This window comes from Rhinopithecus roxellana, chromosome 15 (genome assembly GCF_007565055.1).
Source record: "Rhinopithecus roxellana isolate Shanxi Qingling chromosome 15, ASM756505v1, whole genome shotgun sequence".
In the NCBI taxonomy this organism is placed as follows: Eukaryota; Metazoa; Chordata; class Mammalia; order Primates; family Cercopithecidae; genus Rhinopithecus; species Rhinopithecus roxellana.
Genome location: NC_044563.1, coordinates 119,004,457 through 119,023,906, shown reverse-complemented (window position 1 = coordinate 119,023,906; position 19,450 = coordinate 119,004,457). Strand labels below are relative to the sequence as shown.

The 19,450-nt window shown below is 37.2% G+C and overlaps 1 protein-coding gene across 1 annotated transcript; it reads left to right on the top strand.

The window, feature by feature from the left end:
* The first annotated feature begins 3,903 nt into the window (after window positions 1-3,903).
* On the top strand, window positions 3,904-18,609 carry MMP10 (matrix metallopeptidase 10). Its single transcript, XM_030917857.1, has 10 exons — window positions 3,904-4,014; window positions 9,386-9,627; window positions 9,770-9,918; window positions 10,384-10,509; window positions 12,356-12,520; window positions 12,706-12,850; window positions 13,802-13,935; window positions 16,109-16,268; window positions 16,983-17,086; window positions 18,219-18,609. The coding sequence occupies exons 2-10, from the start codon at window positions 9,476-9,478 to the stop codon at window positions 18,317-18,319; spliced, it is 1,236 nt and encodes a 411-aa protein (XP_030773717.1). The 5' UTR covers window positions 3,904-4,014; window positions 9,386-9,475; the 3' UTR covers window positions 18,320-18,609.
* The last annotated feature ends 841 nt before the right edge of the window (window positions 18,610-19,450 follow it).

The following is a 19,450-nucleotide window of genomic DNA, read 5'->3' as shown; positions in this document are numbered from 1 at the left end:
GTCCTTCTGTGGTGGTTGTAGAAGTATATCACGAGAGAGTTGCCACAAGACAGAACAAGCTGAATTGCTGGAAATAACTGCTTTAAATAGTTACACAAACCTCAGTAGACTTTGCTTAAGTAGGAAATCAAATTTTAGGCTGGCCATGGTGGTTCACACCTATAATCCTAGCATTTTGGGTGGCTGAAACAGGAGGATTGCTTGAGCCTAGAGTTTGAGACCAGCCTGGGCAACATAGTAAGGCTCCACCTCTACAAAAGAAATTTTGAAAACAGCTGGGTATAGTGGTACACACCTGTAGTCCCAGCTACTCAGAGGAGTCATAATCCCACCACTTTATTAGTCCATTCTCACGTTGCTATACAGAATTACCTCAGACTGGGTAATTTATAAAGAAAAGAAGTTTAATTGGCTCATGGTTTCACACGCTGTACAGGGAGCATGGCTGGGGAGGCCTCAGGAAACATAATCATGACAGAAGGTGAAAGAGAAGCCTGCATGTCCTACGTGGCTGGAGCAAGAGGAAGACAGAGAGCAGGGGGAAGTGCTACACACTTTCAAACAACCAGATCTTGTGAGAACTCACTCACTATCACAAGAACAGCAAAGGGGAAATCCACTCCCGTGATTCAATTACCTCCCACCAGGTCCCTCCTCCAACACTGAGGAATTACCATTCCGCACAAGATTTGCATAGGACACAGAGACAAACCATATCACCACTGCACTCCAGCCTGGTCTACAGAGTGAGATTCTGTCTCTAAACATACATACAACTTTTGTTTGCTAATATAATATTATCATGTTATATTAATAGTATTATTTGCTAAGTATAATATAAAATATAAGATTTTATATTTGGTTAATGCTGCATAATATAGTTTGTCAAGATAATCACTAGTTTATGATGACTAATTTGGGAAGAAAGTTTATGCAGACAGGAGTCTTGCAAGTAGTTTTACATAGGCAGAAGCAAGCTCTGCAAAGGTAGAAGTAGTACCTCCCTCTTGCCAGAGGAGCAGAAACTACGCTTGCATGGAGAATTGATAAAGACCTCATTTGAGACAAAAACCTCACAAGATAATGCTTGCCCTCCTCCCAAATTGCTCTTCCCTCTGCTCATTATTTTCAGCAAATGACTAAGATCAGGTCTCAGCATAGCTCAGATCCTAGTCATGGTAGGAAATAGGCTACTAACCAAAAGACTTATTGGACCCGGGCATTAAGTATCATCAGAAATCAAGGAAACACATGTGGGAGTAAATCTGAAAGGCATTGGATTAAGTTGGGGGATGTAAGGCTGGAGAGGGAAGAATTTATTGACATAGATACACACATTCTTGACTTGGGAATCAATTTTCTAGACAGGAAACCAGGAGCTTGTCTAATACTCTGCTGACATGGATTCTCAAATCTTGGACACAATGATGTCCTATGGTATATGTGGTGGAGATGCCAGAATTTCTGTGGCATGATTTTGAGGAAGAAGGCAGAAGGCACAGAGAGATTTGAACCTTAAAATGAATCTATTACATGAGAGTGAAGAACCCACCAGCATACTCTGTTGCCTGGGAAGGCCCAGAGGGCACGCCTTTCATTGGCTTTCATCGAAGCCATAAGGACCACACTAGTGAGGGTACACACTGGTGTCTGAGAGATATCTGGTGGTAGCTGTTCTCTGTGGGGTGGGTTAAGAGTATGAGGTGTTTCTGGGGAATTGGCCTCTCTAGTATCATTAAAGATGATGGGATAGTAGAATGGAAAAAGTGCATACATACAGATGTATACGTATATACATGTACATACATACACATCCATATACATATACATATATACATATGTATGTATATATGCATACATAAATATCTCCATTTATATACATACATATACTATATATACCTATACATATGTATATACAAATCATACTTGTCATATATGTATGTACAAATAATACAAAACATGCCTAATATGTATAGGTATCATATGTATACATAAATCATACAAAACATACATACATATATGTGTATATGTGTATGTGTGTGTGTATATATATATGTATGTATATATATGGAGAGAGAAATCCTCCTTCAGGGGGATCTAGTCTCTCTCTCTCACACACATATACATACACACACACATATCTTAGTAACTGTGATGCCACTATATACCAAGGATCACATATATCTTTTAAATTATCCTCATAAAGGGACATAAGGCCATCCACCAGGGTAACAGTGCACTGGGGAAGAACAGTACTCAGATTTTGCAAGGACAGTTGGATACCAGATCTGAACTGACCTGGTATCACAGGTCCCAAAATGGTATAATGGCCTTCCAGTTTAGAAAGGAGGCATATGAGGGAAAGTGATAAATAGAGTTCTGACTCAAGGTCATCTCACAGTGGGCCCAATGGGCCCACAGACCACCTTGTGGTCGTTCCCTGACGTCTGGAATAAGATCTTTATGGTAGGAAGCACCAATTAGAAGCCCCTGAAACTGCTCCTCCTGAACTCTGACCAAAATAGTAAACCAAAAGCAGCAAAAAACCAATGTCACATCCTGGGAGGATTGCACGGACTGGTTACACCATCAGAGATTTAAAAGCAACAAGGAGGGTAATCCTCTCACAACCTCATTCAATTAATCATTGGAGCCCTTGCATAAACCAAATACATCATGATGGTGGACTTACCTAGTGGGTGAGTCTTACCCACTAGGTGAGGACTTACCTAGTCACCTGGCAGGTGACTACTATTTCAGACAGTATTTATTTACTAGAGCAAATTAACACAGCCTCAGAAACATGATACAGAGTGATTCAAGAGGAGTGTTTAGAGATTTCCCCTATTGTCTTTCTAGTGCAGAAATGCACTAGAAAGTAGGGGTTTGGCTTGTTTGGGTTTTGTTTGGCTCTAGCCTTCCAGTTTGAATCCTTTTGGAGAATTTAACCCCAAACACCACTCTAAGGGGAAGTTGTAGCTTTTTTCCAGACGTATCCCATGTGTCTTAAGGAGGAAGTGTTCTGGCCAATGAATTGCAGTGCAAAGTTGCAAGATCTGCTCTGCCACTCAACTCTTTGTGATCTTGACCATTCTGAATCTTCATTTCCTTTCTGTGGTAAAGGGAAAATAATACTAACTTCCAGGGTTGTGGTAAAGATAGAAGAGGTTAGATCACCTAGCACAGTGCCTGTCATGTTGAAAATATTCAACAAATGATAATTTCCCTTTTCCTTTGCATATTCCCCTAAAGCCAGAAATTTTCTTCAATGCTTCTTTCCTCCCCAACGAGGCTCTTCCCACCAGAAAAGTCCACTGCACCAAGGAATCAACAGAGCAATTAACCTAACACATTGTTACTGTGTTTCCTACACATTGGAAATACAGTAACAACATTCATATAGCATTATTTTATGTGTTTAGGTATTGTTAAAATAATAATGGCCATTATAGGACACAATATAAAATTATGTTTTCTAATCTTCACAACACTGAAGTCATGAATCTGAGGTCTGTCTAACCCCTACTTTGATATTTTGCCTCCTTTGATTGATAGTATTTTCTATAGCAAGCATAAGTAACCTGCAATATTTGGCTAAACTATCAGAATAGAGAAAAAATGAACAAAAATCGAACAATAAACTGTGTTCCCATTGTGAAGCAGTCAAATTGGAACTAAAAGCGTGGGCAAGAGGTGAACTTTTCACTTGTTATGAGTCTGTGTAAAAACCAGTAGTTTCCAACAAAAGAAGTTGCAAAACATGGAAGTCAGTGTCACGTTGGGTCATGTTGACCCAACATTATATGTGTATGTGTACAACCTTAAAATCAGAGGTATTTGGGTGTTGAAAATTAATAGCTAACCAGTTTTCCCAAGAATTGGATAAACTGGAAGTGAAAAGCCATTACGCATTTCTCAGTCAGTTACTGAAATTGCAATGGATTGTAGACCTGCATTCTGCCTGGATCACATCCGTGCAGCACAGACCAAGAGGAGCTGCAAGTGACAGAACAGGTAAACATAGATCAAATGAAGTAGCTGTATTAGCAGGATGATCAGAGAGTTGGGAGAAAGAAGAGAAGCTAAGGAGATAAATTGAAGGCATGTTCAGGGGTAAGTTCAAGAATGAGAGATAAAGTGTCAAGACATAAAAGAAAAAAAGTCGGGGAAGAGCCAAGGTCCAAGCCAAGAGATTGTTTTAAAACTTTTATTATTACTATTATTTTAAACATATTTGGGAGGTACAAGTGCAGTTTTGTTACAGGGATATTTTGCATAGTGGTGAAGTCTGAGCTTTTAGTGCAACCATCACTGGAATAGAAGACATTGTGCCCCCATTAGATAATTTCTCATTCCTCTTTTCCCTCCCACACTCCCACCCTCCCAAGTGTCCAGTGTGTATTATTCCACACAGTATATCCATGTGTACACGTCATTTAGCTCCCACTTGTGAATCAGAACATGTGGTATTTGACTTTCTGTTTCTAAATTATTTCACATAAATAATGGCCTTCACTTCCATCCATGTTACTGCTAAAGACATTATGTCATTCTTTTTTATGGCTGCATAGTATTCCAAACAGCATGTGAATTTCTCAAAGACCAAAAAAATAGAACTACCGTTCAACCCAGCAATCCCACTATTGTGGGATATCTACCCAAAGGAAAATAAACCATTATGTTGAAAGACACCTGCACTCATGTTTATCACAGCACTATTCACAATAGCAAAGATATGGAATGAAGTCAAGAGGTTTCTGATAAACGTCCAAGTTGTAGTCTTGAAAGTTTTTTCCGGCAGTTCTGAATAATCTCTTCCCACTTGTTAGCTCTTGATCATGGGCTTGTTATTCAATTTTTCTAATCTCAACTTTGTTGGGTTGTTCTGAAGTTCAAAAATAACTCACATTTAAGAACTGGCATACAGTGGAAGCTCAATACTAGGGGTTTCACCTTTCTTTAAGTATGAGCTGTGTATGCTTCCTTGCCCGACCCTATACATACTTCAGTAGGTTTAACAAGTAATTAATTATTTAAAGACAAACATAGGACTCACTTGCTCCAGGTCATTAATTTCTTCCAAGTGTCATGGTTTAATGCAGGACAAGTTTACATACTGACCTCGTTTCTGTGAGGCATGTGCTACCCTATAGGCTTCCAATTATAGTTGTAGCTAGTACTACAATGTAAACTTTGATTGTGTTATTACCACATAATAAAATCCATTAACAGGATGTGTCAACACTAATAAAGTTATGACTCAAGCGAAAATGGGCATCTCACAACTTGTCAAATTAGTGCCTAGGGGCATTGTCATAGATTTGTTGGGCCAACAAGCTTTGTCTATTAAAGGTGTTGGAGTGAAATAAAAAGAGATTTGTTCCCCAGCATAAAGTATACATATTAACCCTGTGAGTGTGGTTACATCCACCCCATTTTATAGATGACAAAATAATGGCCTGAATTAATTATACACAGTCATGTGTGACTTAACAATGGGGGCGCATTCTAAGAAACAGGTCCTTAGGCAATTTCTCCATTGTGCAAACTCCATGGATTAAACTTACACAAACCTCTATGGTACAGCCTACTACATGCCTAGATTATATGGTATAGCCTTTTAAAAATTTTTTGGGGAAAGTGATCCTTCCATCTCAGCCTTTCAAGTAGCTGAGAGTTAGAGATGTCAGCCACCATGCCCAGCAAGCCTCTTACTCCTAGGCTACAAACCTATACAGCATGAAATTCAACTGAATACTGGAGGCAATTTTAACATAATAATAAGTGTTAGTGTATCTACACATATTTTAACATAGATAAATACAATAAAAAGATGGTATTAAAGATAAAAAATGGTACAACTATATAGGGCACTAACCGTGAATGAAGCTTGCCAAACTGGAAGTTGCTCTGAGTGAGTCAGTGAATGAGTGGTGAGTGAATCTGTACCCTATGTAGACTTTATGAACATTGTATACCTAGACTACACTAAATTTATAAAAATATTTTTCTTTCTTCAATATAAATTAACCTTAGCTTACTGTAACATTTTTACTTTATAAACTTTTTAATTTTAACAAACTTTTTGACTCTTTTGTAATAACACTTATGTTAAAACACAAACATTTCAGAGGTGCAAAAATATTTTTTCTTGATATCCTCATTCTATAAGCTTTTTACTATCTTTAATTTTTTTTTTATTTTTTAAACTGTTTTTTTAAGAGTGAAGACACAAAACACACATTAGCCCTGGCCTACACAGGATCAGGATCATCAATATCCCTGTTTCCCACCTTCACATCATGTTCCACTAGAAGGTCTTTCAGGGCAATAACACTGACGCAGCTGTCATCTCCTATGGTAACAATGTGTGTATAGGGCACTAACCATGGAATACCTTCTGAAGGACCTGCCTGAAGCTGTTTTACAGGTAACTTTAAAAAAAAAAAAAAAAGATGTACATTCTAAAATAAATGACAAAATGTATAGTAAATGCATAAACAGTCATTTATTACTATTATCAAGAATTACATACTGTACACAATTGCATGTGCTAGACTTTTATATGGCAGCACAGTAGGCTTGTTTATACCAGCATCATCACAAACTCATGGGTAATGCATTGTACTCTGACATTATGATGGCTACAATGACAATAGCTGATGAGTGCTTATCAGCTCTGTATTAGTTTGTTCTTGCATTTCTATCAAAAATACCTGAGACTGGGTAACTTATAAAGAAAAGAGGTTTAATTGGCTCATGGTTCTGCAGGCTGTATAGGAACCATGGTGGCACCTGCTTCTGGGGGGCCTCAGGAACCTTACAATCATGGTGGAAGGCGAAAGAGGAGCCTGCACTTTACATGGCCAGAGCAGGAGGAAGAAAGAAAGGGGGGAGGTGCTACACACTTTTAAACAACCAGATCTCATGATAACTCAGTCACTCACTATCACAAGAACAGAACCGAAGGGATGGTGCTAAGTGGGCATGAGAAATCCGCCCCCATGATCCAATCACCTCCCACCAGGCTTCACCTCCAACACTGGGGATGACAATTCGACATGAGATTTGGGCAGGGACACAGATCCAAACCATATCAAGCTCCATTATAATCATATGGGACCACCATCATACATGTGGTCCATTGTTGACTGAAACATTATGCAGTGCCTGACTGTTCTTGCTCAATGTCCGGCTGACTTCATTTGAGTCTGGTTATCAGTCCTTCTCCCTCTGATATTCAAGCCGATGTGCCCACACTGTAGAGCAAACTCTTTGGCAACAGTAAGCTACAAGTTGACTTGGCTGGCTCAGTGTATATCCCAGTTTCTCCCCAACTCTGGCTTGGAAGTCTCAGAGCCTCTTGGTTCCTGGAAGTCCCACCTGTCCAGGTTACCCTAAGTAGGGTGTGGATGGTGGGTGATACTGAAAAGACCATTCCTGCACACTTATTATTTTAATCTCTCATCACTTTGCAATTATATACTTCAGACATGGTAGAATTAATTTATCTTTAGCAAGAGAAAAACATAGTTCTTTACTACAAGAATTTCAGGGTTCTTTATACTAACAGGTTAATTTGACAAAACAGTTATTGCAGACTTACTGTGTTACTGTGTAAAAAGCATTTTATTTGACTGAGAAAACAAGAAAGAAAATACTATTTGTGGGTAGGGGTAGATCGTTATACATGTGAAAGAAATGGAGGATTTGAAATCTTTTCCCATTACAGGTCTCAATCCACCTCCTCCTTTGTACCTTAAGAGGAGAAAGAAAGGATGAAAAGAATTTTTTAAAGCAAAGAAGAGGAGGAAGGTAGAAGGACCATTGTGGACTAACATGCAGTTTAAGTTTTTCCATTTAACAAGTTTTATGGAGCAGTTACTTTGAACACAATTATACACTGGGAAATGGAGAATGAGTGAACACCAAAGGTTCACTCTTTGCATTCTTTTCTTTACATGTTCCATGTCCTTCTCACAATACCCCTACTCCATGGCCAATAAATCCATCTGAAAATCAGTAATAGCTGTTGTAAACAAAGACTCAGTAAGTGAAATATTTGTTGTAATATCTTTGTAGATAGCAATTCCACAGTTAGACCACAACTATATTTGGAATTTGTTTCCATTGACCTACTTAATTCTTACCTGCTTATATTTAAGTTTAAAACATAGTCTTATTAAAAGAAAATTGCACTGATTTTAAAATGTCTAAACATATGGCATTTTACCAACCTTGCCAGTTCTCTTTAGGTAAATACACAGATATGAATTATTAGTCAATTCTTTCTTGTCTTTACAAACACAGAAATCATTTCCTGGGGATTAATCATTCTTTCAAGTTTAGAAGGTTGAAGGAAAATACCAAAGTAGGCTGTATCACCATTACATTAAAAGTTTGTGAACGTTCAGACTTAAAAAATATATGCATGAATCATGCTGTTTGTGATCTAAGCATTGTCTCTGTATAAAAGAAAGGCCACTAGCGGGTAGAGCTAGAAGCCCAGTAGACAGAGAAGATAAGGACAGTGAGAAAGATGCGTCTTGTATTCCTTGTGCTATTGTGTCTGCCAGTCTGCTCTGCCTATCCTCTGAGTGGGGCAGCAAAACAGGAGGACTCCAACAGGGATCTTGCCCAGGTAATTAATGGTGGCATCTAATGCAACTACTGGCCAGCCCAAGTGTGTCTACTTGGTCTTCCAACACAAAGCAGGATGATTAGACTAGCGATCACTTTGTTAGAAAACTGTAGCACCAGAGAATAATTAGCAGGCTGGAGGTGGAAATTATTTTTAAGTTAACAGAGAAGAAAAGAAAGTTTCAGAAAGGGCATATATAAGGTTATAATAAAATAATAGCAGTATATTTGTGGCTAAGTGAAAAGAACACATGGAGAGTATATGAAACCCTTCTGGCTTTAGAATTTGTTTAGTTAAAATTATTGGGGAGGGGGAGCATGCTAAGTTTGATCTTTAAATCACAACAGGTAACAGTTTTTATATTTTTACTTGTCATATTTGGACAAAAGAGTTTACCTCACTTCAGTCTTAAACTAAGTCTATAATAACAATGTAAGTGAAAAAGGTTAGTATTCTAACTTTTCACAAAACTATGTTAAAGGAGGGTTTCTTTAAAAACAAACAAAAGTAATGCTAGACCTGAATTTCCAATCCCAAATTCCTTACTTGACTAGCAAACTAACACTGCAATAAAATTTAAAAATTTGTATGAAATGGGGAGTCATAATGAAAAAAGTCAAATTAAATGTGTTATCGACTTTTGTTTTAAGAAACTAGAGGAAAATTAAGATGCGTTATAAAAGTTGGGTAAGTGATAGAAAATCGTAAAAAATGACCTAAAAATTATACTCATTATTCCATTAGCAATACCTAGAAAACTACTACAACCTCAAAACAGATGTGAAACAGTTTAGAAGAAAGGAGAGTAATCTCATTGTTAAAAAAATCCGGCGAATGCAGAAGTTCCTTGGGTTGGCAGCAACAGGGAAGCTGGACTCTGACACTCTGGAGGTGATGCGCAAGCCCAGGTGTGGAGTTCCTGACGTTGGTCACTTCCACACCTTTCCTGGCATCCCGAAGTGGAGGAAAACCCACCTTACATACAGGTAATGGTTCAGAGTAGTTTTCACATAATATTGAAACTTTATAAGTTACTTGTCATATTTGGATAAGTAACACAAAGTTTTCTTTAACAAGTTTTCATAATGGCAGGAGAAAATAATAGCCTCTTCAATTTTTCTCCTCCAGGATTGTGAATTATACACCAGATTTGCCAAGAGATGCTGTTGATTCTGCTGTTGAGAAAGCTGTGAAAGTCTGGGAAGAGGTGACTCCACTCACTTTCTCCAGGCTGTATGAAGGAGAAGCTGATATAATGATCTCTTTTGCAGTTAAAGGTAATCAAATACAGCATCCATTTATCTGGTGTATTAGTCTGTTTAGACTGCTAGAGCAAGATACCTTGGACTGTGTAATTTATAAATAACAGAAACTTATTGCTCACAATCCTGGAGGCTAGGAAGTCCAAGATTAAGGTGTCAGCAGATTTCGTGTCTGATGAGAGCCTATTCTTCATAGATGGTACCTTCTGTGTCCTCACACAATAGAAAGGGCCAGGAGGTTCCCTCAAGCCTCTTTCATAAAAGCACTAATCTCATTCATGAGGGCAGAGCACCTATGACCTAATCACTTCCTAAAGACCTAACCTCTTAATACTATATCACAGTGAATATGGAGTTTCAACATATGAATTTGCAGCAGACACTAGCATTCAGACTATAGCATCTACTGTTGTTTTATTGGAACAGGGTAAAAATAAATTCTGAACACTTATATTTCCATTAATTTTTTTTCCCTATCAGAACATGGGGACTTTTACCCTTTTGATGGCTCAGGACACAGCTTGGCTCATGCCTATCCACCTGGACCTGGGCTTTATGGAGATATCCACTTTGATGATGATGAAAAATGGACAGAAGATGCATCAGGTGGGTCGTAAACCTCTCAGGAACATTTCAGGAATAATGTCTAATCCTACCCAAAAATAATTGGATTATCTAGAATGAGCAATAAATGGAATATACTAGTAACTGAATTTTTTTATTGCCTGAGCTTTAAACAGAAGTACTGTTTGTTTCCATCATTATTGAAGAATTTTATAAAATGTCTGTATTTTCATGTTTGCCCCCACCAAGTACAATATTATAGAAGCCATTCAGACTTATCTCCACAACTCAGGATCTTGTGGGGTTTGAGGATCAGCATAATTAATGTTTTTCATCACTTTAATGACAGATGATTAGGGTAGAATGAATTCCATTAAATCAGTTTCAATCCTAAAATTTGCCCTTAGGTTTTCTTTCTTTCTTCTCATTGGCCTCCTTTTTACTTAAAAGTAGAGATCAGGAGAAAATGCCAGGAACTGAAAAAAAAAACTGTTAGGTCATCTTTTTAAATAAACATGTCACTATCTCTAGCTTAGATGGGGTTTTTTTCCCCCTAAATTGGCTTTGAAACACTTTACATCTAAACATAACAACAAAAATTAACTGTATGCTATTTAATTTTTAAAATGGCTTCTGAAGTTTAGAAACACACTGTTGAAACAATCACTATTTCTGAGAGTGCCTGGGATTTTTAATGTAAATGCAAAGAACATCTTTCCTGAGTACAAGACTCAGGAGGCTGAGGCAGGAGAATCGCTTGAACCTGGGAGATGGAGGCTGCAGTGAGCCGAGATTGCACCACTGTACTCCAACCTGGGCGACAGAGTGAGACTCTGTCTCAGAAGACCGAAATTTGTGTTGCATGAAATGATTGCCTTTTATTTGAACAATTGTTCTTTTCTGCACAATTCTTGGAGCCTTGGTCAAATAATATCTACTACTAAATTCAGTAAAACTCTATAATATTTTTTAAAAAGCTGAATCTAGCTGTGCTTGTGCTGCAGAAAACTGTTATTGGGCATGTTTCTATTTTAAACTAAAGATTGCACACATCCAATGGCACTTATTACTGGGAAGATTTTTGACAACCAAAAATTATTTTATTATGGCTGAGCACCAGTGGCTAATGCCTGTAATCCCAGCCTTTTGGGAGACCAAGGTGAGTGAATCACTTGAGGCCAGGAGTTCGAGACTAGCCTAGCCAACATGGTGAAACCCTATCTCTACCAAAAATATAAAAATTAGCCGGGTATGGTGGCACGTGCCTGTAATCTCAGCTACTCAGGAAGCTGAGGCATGGGAATCGCTTGAGCCCGTACTCCAGCCTGGGCGACACAGTGAGACTGTCTCAAAAAAACAATTACTTGAGTATGATGAAGAGGAGGAAGAGCAAATCAGACTAAACTCCACAAGAAATAACTGCAGTCTTGTGGCCTAAAAGTTTGAGGAGCAACGTAAATGTTATATGATTAATTTTAACCGAGGTTGCAACTGGCACATGTTCCTAAATTTGAACAATGACTTTTTACTTTTAGACAACGAAGAGTTATATTTATTGACATCTATTAGTCTTGTTCTTTCAAAAAAAAATCTTTGGAAATAATGCTTCTCATTTGTCAATATAGGAAAAGTGTCTTAGTTTTCCTGACCAGGGAGGGATCTAGGGAGCGATATGTCGAAAAACTGTCTTATATATTGACTTAAAGTCAAACTTGAAAAACACATTAATTTCTATAAAGTATGGAATATGCCAATCAATGAACCAATTCACAAATACTGAAAAGACATTATGGTTTCAAGGATGGCCTGCACAGCTGGCATATGTTCTGTATGTGTATTTACTGAATAAATAGCTGGTGGATTCTGAACATTTATGGTTGTCATACAGGCACCAATTTATTCCTCGTTGCTGCTCATGAACTTGGCCACTCCCTGGGGCTCTTCCACTCAGCCAACACTGAAGCTTTGATGTACCCACTCTACAATTCATTCACAGAGCTGGTCCGGTTCCGCCTTTCACAAGATGATGTGAATGGCATTCAGTCTCTCTACGGTGAGTGACGCTGGAAAAATTAGGCATTGTAGCTCTACAATGACAGTCCTCAAGAAAGCTTTCCAATGTTACCTAAAGTATTTCTGATTTAGCTTGAAGCACTTTGAGAATGTTTGAAAGGCATACAAATTGACAGATGCATCACATTTTTTAAATGTTTGCATCCCCAAATCTGTCTCCTTTAGGACCTCCCCCTGCCTCTACTGAGGAACCCCTGGTGCCCACAATATCCGTCCCTTCAGGATCTGGGACGCCAGCCAAATGCGACCCTGCTTTGTCCTTCGATGCCATCAGCACTCTGAGGGGAGAATATCTGTTCTTTAAAGACAGGTCAGACCAGAAAATTATATTTTTCTATCTATTCTTTTGATGTACAGTGCTTAGAAAGGAAAACAGAAATGTGATAGAGGTTTTTTTAAAAAAACTTTTATTTTAGGTTCAGGGGTCCATGTGCAGGTTTGTTACATAGGTAAATTCGTGTCATGGGGGTTTATTGTACAGATAATTTTGTCATCCCAGTGCTAAACCTAGTACCTAGTAGTTACTTTTTCTGCTTGACAGAGATTTTTTTAAATACAAAATTTTCTCTACATTTTAAAATCATTCAGATCTAGTTCTTGTTGAATTTTTAACATCCTGTTAGAATTGTCCAGGTCATTTTTTACACTTACAAGGGATGATTCTAGACTGTAAGCTTGATTAAGGCAGGGAATTATATCTGTTTTGTTCATTTTTTAAAATATAAGTCATGGAACTTCTTCAGAAAGCACTGGTGAATCCTTAGAAACAGGGTGGAACCTTTCCCTTTGCTAAAAATTGCTACTACTTAAATTAATTACTTTTGGAAAAAAGTGATATATGCTTATGGCACAATATTTAAACACTACCAAAAGATACAGAGTTAAAAAATCTCTCTCCAGTCTTTGGCCTACAGTCCTCCAGCTACCTTCACATGTGCAACCACTGCTACCAATTTCCTTTAACTCTTTACAGAAATGTTCTATTCATATACAAGCATCAATACACACATAATATTTTTTAAAATATTAGGACATACTATACACACTGTTTATGGACTTTCAGAATGGAACCAAGCTAAATAATTTTATTGGAACCAGTCACAAGTCCTGCCATCAATTTTATTACCCTGGAATCACATGCAGGAGGATGGTTTAATATAGATTTCTATGAATGGGTGAATTAGCATGGATTTTTTTTTTAATACTTTTTTTCACATAGCTAAAGGAGAAAGACAATTGCAAGTAATTTTATGTATTACAGATATTTTTGGCGAAGATCCCACTGGAACTCTGAACCTGAATTTCATTTGATTTCTGCATTTTGGCCCTCTCTCCCGTCATATTTGGATGCTGCATATGAAGTTAATAGCAGGGATACTGTTTTTATTTTTAAAGGTGAGTACTATATAAGAATTTTCAACTTGCTGGAATAAATCCTATTGAGAAAATTTTATCGACATGAGTTTTCTCCATTATATTAAAGTTTAGATTACTGCAAGACCTTGTGCTAACACTTAAATAAAATTTGTACAAAGAACATTATAAACTTTATTTTAGGGACCTCTTAAGTAAATAGGTGGTATTCCATATTCATGGATAAATAATGCAATATAGTAAAAATGTCAATTTATCTATAGATACAAGACATTTTCATTTCAAATGCCAAAAGATTTTTCATGGAACTTGACAAATTAGTTTTACAATTTATACAGCAGAGCAAAGGCCAAGAATAGCCAGGATGCTCCTGGTGAACCCATCTTATTAGATAAGGAGAAAAGCCCTATGTTATAAAACTTTAATCAGTAAGATGTAGTATCAGTTCAGGGAGAGATAAATTAACTAATGGAGCTATTCAGGTATGGCAGCTTCTTTATCAGATTTTTAAACTATGGTTTCAATTTGTTTTATTAGTAATATGCTATTTGAGTTTCTATTACTTCCTGAGTCAGTTTTGTTAACATGTTTTTCTAAAAATTTGCCAATTTTGTGTGTTTTCAAATCCATCAGTAAAAAGTTTTTGGAAAATTATTTTGTTGTAATTTGAATTATTGCTCAAGTTTTGTTCTCTTTTTCATTCCCAATACTGAACCCTTTTGCCTTTCTCTTTTTTTCTCCATCAGTCTCATAATGTATGTGATAATGTTACTGATCTTTTCAAAAGACTGACTTTTGGCTTTATTTATTCTCTATATTATATTTTGATTTCCCATTTAACTCGTTTCTGTTCATATCCTTATTGTTGCCTTAATTTTTGTTTACTTTTAATTGATCCTGTTATTATTGTTATAGCTTAAGTTTGATACTTACCTTATTAACTTGTAACTTTTTTCTTTTCTAATATAAGCGTTTATACCTATAAATAACGATTTCTTCTTTTTTATTCAGCAAATTTTGATATGCAGTATTTTCATTTTGTTCCATTTTAATTCTTTAATTTCTCATTTTTATTTTTCCCCTAGACTTATAGGTGATATTGGAATATTTTTAAATGTCAAGCTTTATGAAGATTTTAAAAATGTTTATTTCTGGCAATCTCACTTTTGTGAAGATTAAATGAATGTGAAATTGCAATAGAAATTGTAAAAAATTATAACTCTAACATATTGTTATCCAGTAATATATCTCACATTTACGTGTCACTTGCACTGTGTCAGACACTATGCTCAGTAGTGGAGGTCAGGACTGAAAAGGGCTCATATTCTAGAAGGGGCAGCAGAGATGAAGCCATAGGCAGCCTACGTATGACAAGTGCTGGTACTGAGAGAAGGAAGGGTGCCATGGGAGCATCTGACTCATATCCAGGGCTCAGCAAAGATCCCTTAGAGGAGGTGATGTTAGGATGGGTCTTGAAGTTCTCTTTTGCTGTGCAGAGATTGGCTGGGTGTACAGGAAGTACAAAGGTCTTTAAGAAAGAAGAAATTGTTTTTGCCAAGTAAGAGCATATCTGGAACTGCTCAGACAGATACAAGTCATTCAGTTCAGATGAAGCAAGAGAGATAAACAGCAGATGGACATTTTAGATTAGTGAATCTGGCAGTAGTGTGAAGAAGGAATTCAGGCTTAGGGTCCTGGAGAGTGATGTAACAAAGTAAAGGCAGAGAGATGGATGGGATTTTATTGTCCTAACTCACTAGAATTTGAATGAATTCCAATAGTGTTCAGAAGAAACACAGATTTGAATTGGTGACTGTGAAATATCCCAAAGGAAGTGTACAATAAGCAATGATCTATTGGTATGAAATTTAAGAGAGAGAAGTCTAGGTGAGAAATTCAGGTTAAAAAGTCACCAGCAATTATAAGAAATAACTAAAACTGATTTATAAATAAACTATAACTTATAGATACAAATATATAAGCCACAGAAAGGGCAATGAATCAGAGTTACCTACTCATTTATTCATTCTTTCACTCACTCATTCAGGAAGTATTTATTAAAGACTGGCTGTGAACTGGTCATTATTAGGTTGGAATTAAAACCAAGACTTCCTCTTTACCACAACAATGCACTATAATCATTTTTAAAATCAATGGCTTCATGTAAAATTTATTGGATTTATTTTTTCAACAGGAAATGAGTTCTGGGCCATCAGAGGAAATGAGGTAAAAGCAGGTTACCCAAGAGGTATCCATACCCTGGGTTTTCCTCCAACCATAAGGAAAATTGATGCAGCTGTTTCTGACAAGGAAAAGAAGAAAACATACTTCTTTGTAGAGGACAAATACTGGAGGTGAGATGCAAGAGAAAGGACTTTCTATGAAGCCTGATTAAGAAAATTAGTTTCTTTCTTTCAGGATGTTTCCCTACCCCCACGGTCTAATTTTCTCTAACTTCAAAATTTATGATTATGAGGAAGACAGCTTATTGTTCTACTTCCTGGATACAAAGGGCTCTCAGAGCGGTGATCACTGGGCCATATACTCAGACACCAAAAGACATCAAGAGAGGCCAGCTGAGGTCCAAAGACATCCCCTTCTTATCCCGTTTCCAGTCATCATGTGGCTGCCATAGGAAGCCCAGGTGTGGCAGGCTTTGGAGACAAGATCTACAGGGTCCCAGTGTGACTGAGAACCAGAGGTTTATTTTTAGCTAAGTGATTTAATTCATTTTGCATATTATGTCTACACAGTCTTTATGTATTTGTGGTAGACGCATAGAAATTTGGGTTCTGTGTGTCCAGGCTTAGAAAATTTACCTCAGACATACATTTTACCTCTGTAAAATGACAGAATGTTCCTGTTTCTGGGAAAATATTGTTTTATGTTAAACTTGTAAGCCCAGGAAAGTAACCTATTCTTGTAGCTCTAAAAATGTTTAACACTTTTTTACACAACTTAAAAAGTTTGTCTAGGATTCCACACTGGAAAATTAACATCACATTATAACATTGTGTGTAATGGGACTACTACACAACATTGAACTGTATTTCTTTCATTTGGCTTAGATTTGATGAAAATAGCCAGTCCATGGAGCAAGGCTTCCCTAGACTAATAGCTGATGACTTTCCAGGAGTTGAGCCTAAGGTCGATGCGGTATTACAGGCATTTGGTAAGAAGACCCTTATTTCATTGCCAGTGCAGGAATCTCCAGGCATTTTTATGATTTCAAAATGATGTACAGAATCAAAGCCGTTTTTAAATCATTCAGTCTGATATCTTTTTTACTCCAAATTCCTGAAAATCTTAACTTTCCAATTTATGCAAAGTGGGTTTAAATTGTGTGTATGTGTGTGTGTGTGTCTGTGTGTGTGTGTGTGTGTGTGTTTCCTGAATGACTTCCAAGTCTCTGTTTCATACCTGCACATAAAATCAAAGGATACTTTCTCACACAGAAGCCATTATCTTTCAGGTCACTATGTTGGTATAAAAATACAATCTGTGTGAGTCAAGTTTACTAATGGCTGGTTGTCATTCTATTCTATCCCATCCTGTTGTCCCTTTTCTTCTATCCCATCCCGGGGGAGCCTTGTCTGGGCTTCTGTTGCAGTCTGCAATTTCCTACATTAGTCATTTGTAAAAAAAATAGTAGCCCTCCCATATGCTCAAAATAGGTAAAATGTGATTCATGGTAATGGGTAAATAGGAAAGCAAAACTTGTTCTTGATTACTCTGAAGGAACTTTGGCGGGAGCTGCCAGTGCTTGACAATCCAGTGCTCATGAGGCTGATGATCTTGTTACTAAAATGACTTAACCATGATGGATGCAAAGCAGGAAATGGACCTCTGGCTCATTTATCATTTGTCTGATTCTCTTGGGTCTAGTTGTCTCCTAAGCTGTAATTTAGGACCTAGCAGAAGAGAAGAGGTTGGAAAGAAAGGAAAACAAGATTTTAAAATATTATAGAATGTTATATATTTAGAACCAGTATAACATAATGTTTTAGAGCACTTCTTTTGGAGTCAGATGAGATGGAGTCCTCCCTCCATCCTTCCTTACAGATGCTACCTTGTTAAAATTACAAAACCGTCCTAATTTTTAGTTTTGTTCTCATTAATAACACATTACACTTTTTTGTAAGGGTAATTGAGCTAAACATGTAAAGCACTTAGCTCACTGCCTGGCATAGAGTAATCACTTAATAAATGCCATCCATTATTAACTTGTACTTAATCTAAGTTACATATGTTGCAAAATGACATATTTGAAGATGTCTCATCATTTTCCTTCTCTATATTTACAGGATTTTTCTATTTCTTCAGTGGATCATCACAGTTTGAGTTTGACCCCAATGCCAGGATGGTGACACACATACTGAAGAGTAACAGCTGGTTACATTGCTAGACAAGATGGGGGAAGACTGATATGGGTGTTTTAAATAAATCTAATAATTATTCATTTAATGTATTATGAGCCAAAATGATTAATTTTTCCTGCATGTTCTATGGTTAAAGAAGAGGAGCCTTGCAGACATCTGCATGTGTCATGAAGAATGTTTCTGGAGTGCTTCATTTGCTTTTGAATTACATTCAACAGAATTAAGAAATACTCATGTGCAATAGCTGAGAGGATGTATTTCCATAGATGTTTTATTACTTCTTCAATAAAAAGTTTTATTTTGGGCCTGTTCCTTACTTTCTAGAACAATTCATGTTCAATACCCTGACCACACTGGGGACTGATTATTTGACAGATACTCTGCCAGTAGATGTGGTAGGATCACACACTCTATAAAGGAGCCATGTGGCTGTCACATACCCTCTCCTATTCTCTGCACCAACAGGATCTTTCTTTGTCATCTCACAGATATTGTAAGTGTTCCTTACACACCTAACAAAGAAGGTAAATCAACAGTTGTCCTGTATCTAGGAAGGATCGAAGCAGAATGGAGAAATGGAACTCTAGAATGTTAGAGCCTGGGAACCTGGCGTATTATTTAACAGACTTTACAATTTTACAGGTGGGAAAATAAAACTAGTTTAGAGTCCACTCACCTCTTGTTTTAACCCAAATCTTTCTTTATTGGGATTCCTTTCCTGCTCTGCAGACTTAATTTCTCATCTCACCCTCACTCTCACCCTCCTGTTAGAATATTCTCTTGCTGCCATTTTGTATGTGGAAGCCCCTGGGTGATAAGAGCGCATGTGCACATGTGGTAATTTTCTACTCAGCAATAGATATCTAATACGTTGGGTGATTGCCTTATTTGGAGCCTCAGCTACATAGCAATTATCCAGATGATTCAGGCCAAAATCCATTTCTGCTAAAGAAAGTCTGGAGGCAGAAATATCCCACTTGCTTTTGGAGCTCATAACCAGCAATGATACACCTGACATAGAGAGACACATGACTGTGTCTAGGATGGGCTTCAAGGCAAAATGTTGAAGTAGAAATAAATAGCCATTAATGCTCTCACTTTATTTGGGGTATCTTCCTCTTATCTTTCTGTATTTTACTCACCACTTTTTCCAGGCA

Coding starts and splice junctions, on each gene's coding strand:
- MMP10 (XM_030917857.1), top strand. CDS start 9,476: ATGCAGAAGTTCCTTGGGTTGGCAGCAACAGGGAAGCTGGACTCTGAC. Junction 12,851..13,801: donor TATCTGTTCTTTAAAGACAG/GTCAGACCAGAA, acceptor TATGTATTACAG/ATATTTTTGGCGAAGATCCC. Junction 16,269..16,982: donor GTAGAGGACAAATACTGGAG/GTGAGATGCAAG, acceptor CATTTGGCTTAG/ATTTGATGAAAATAGCCAGT.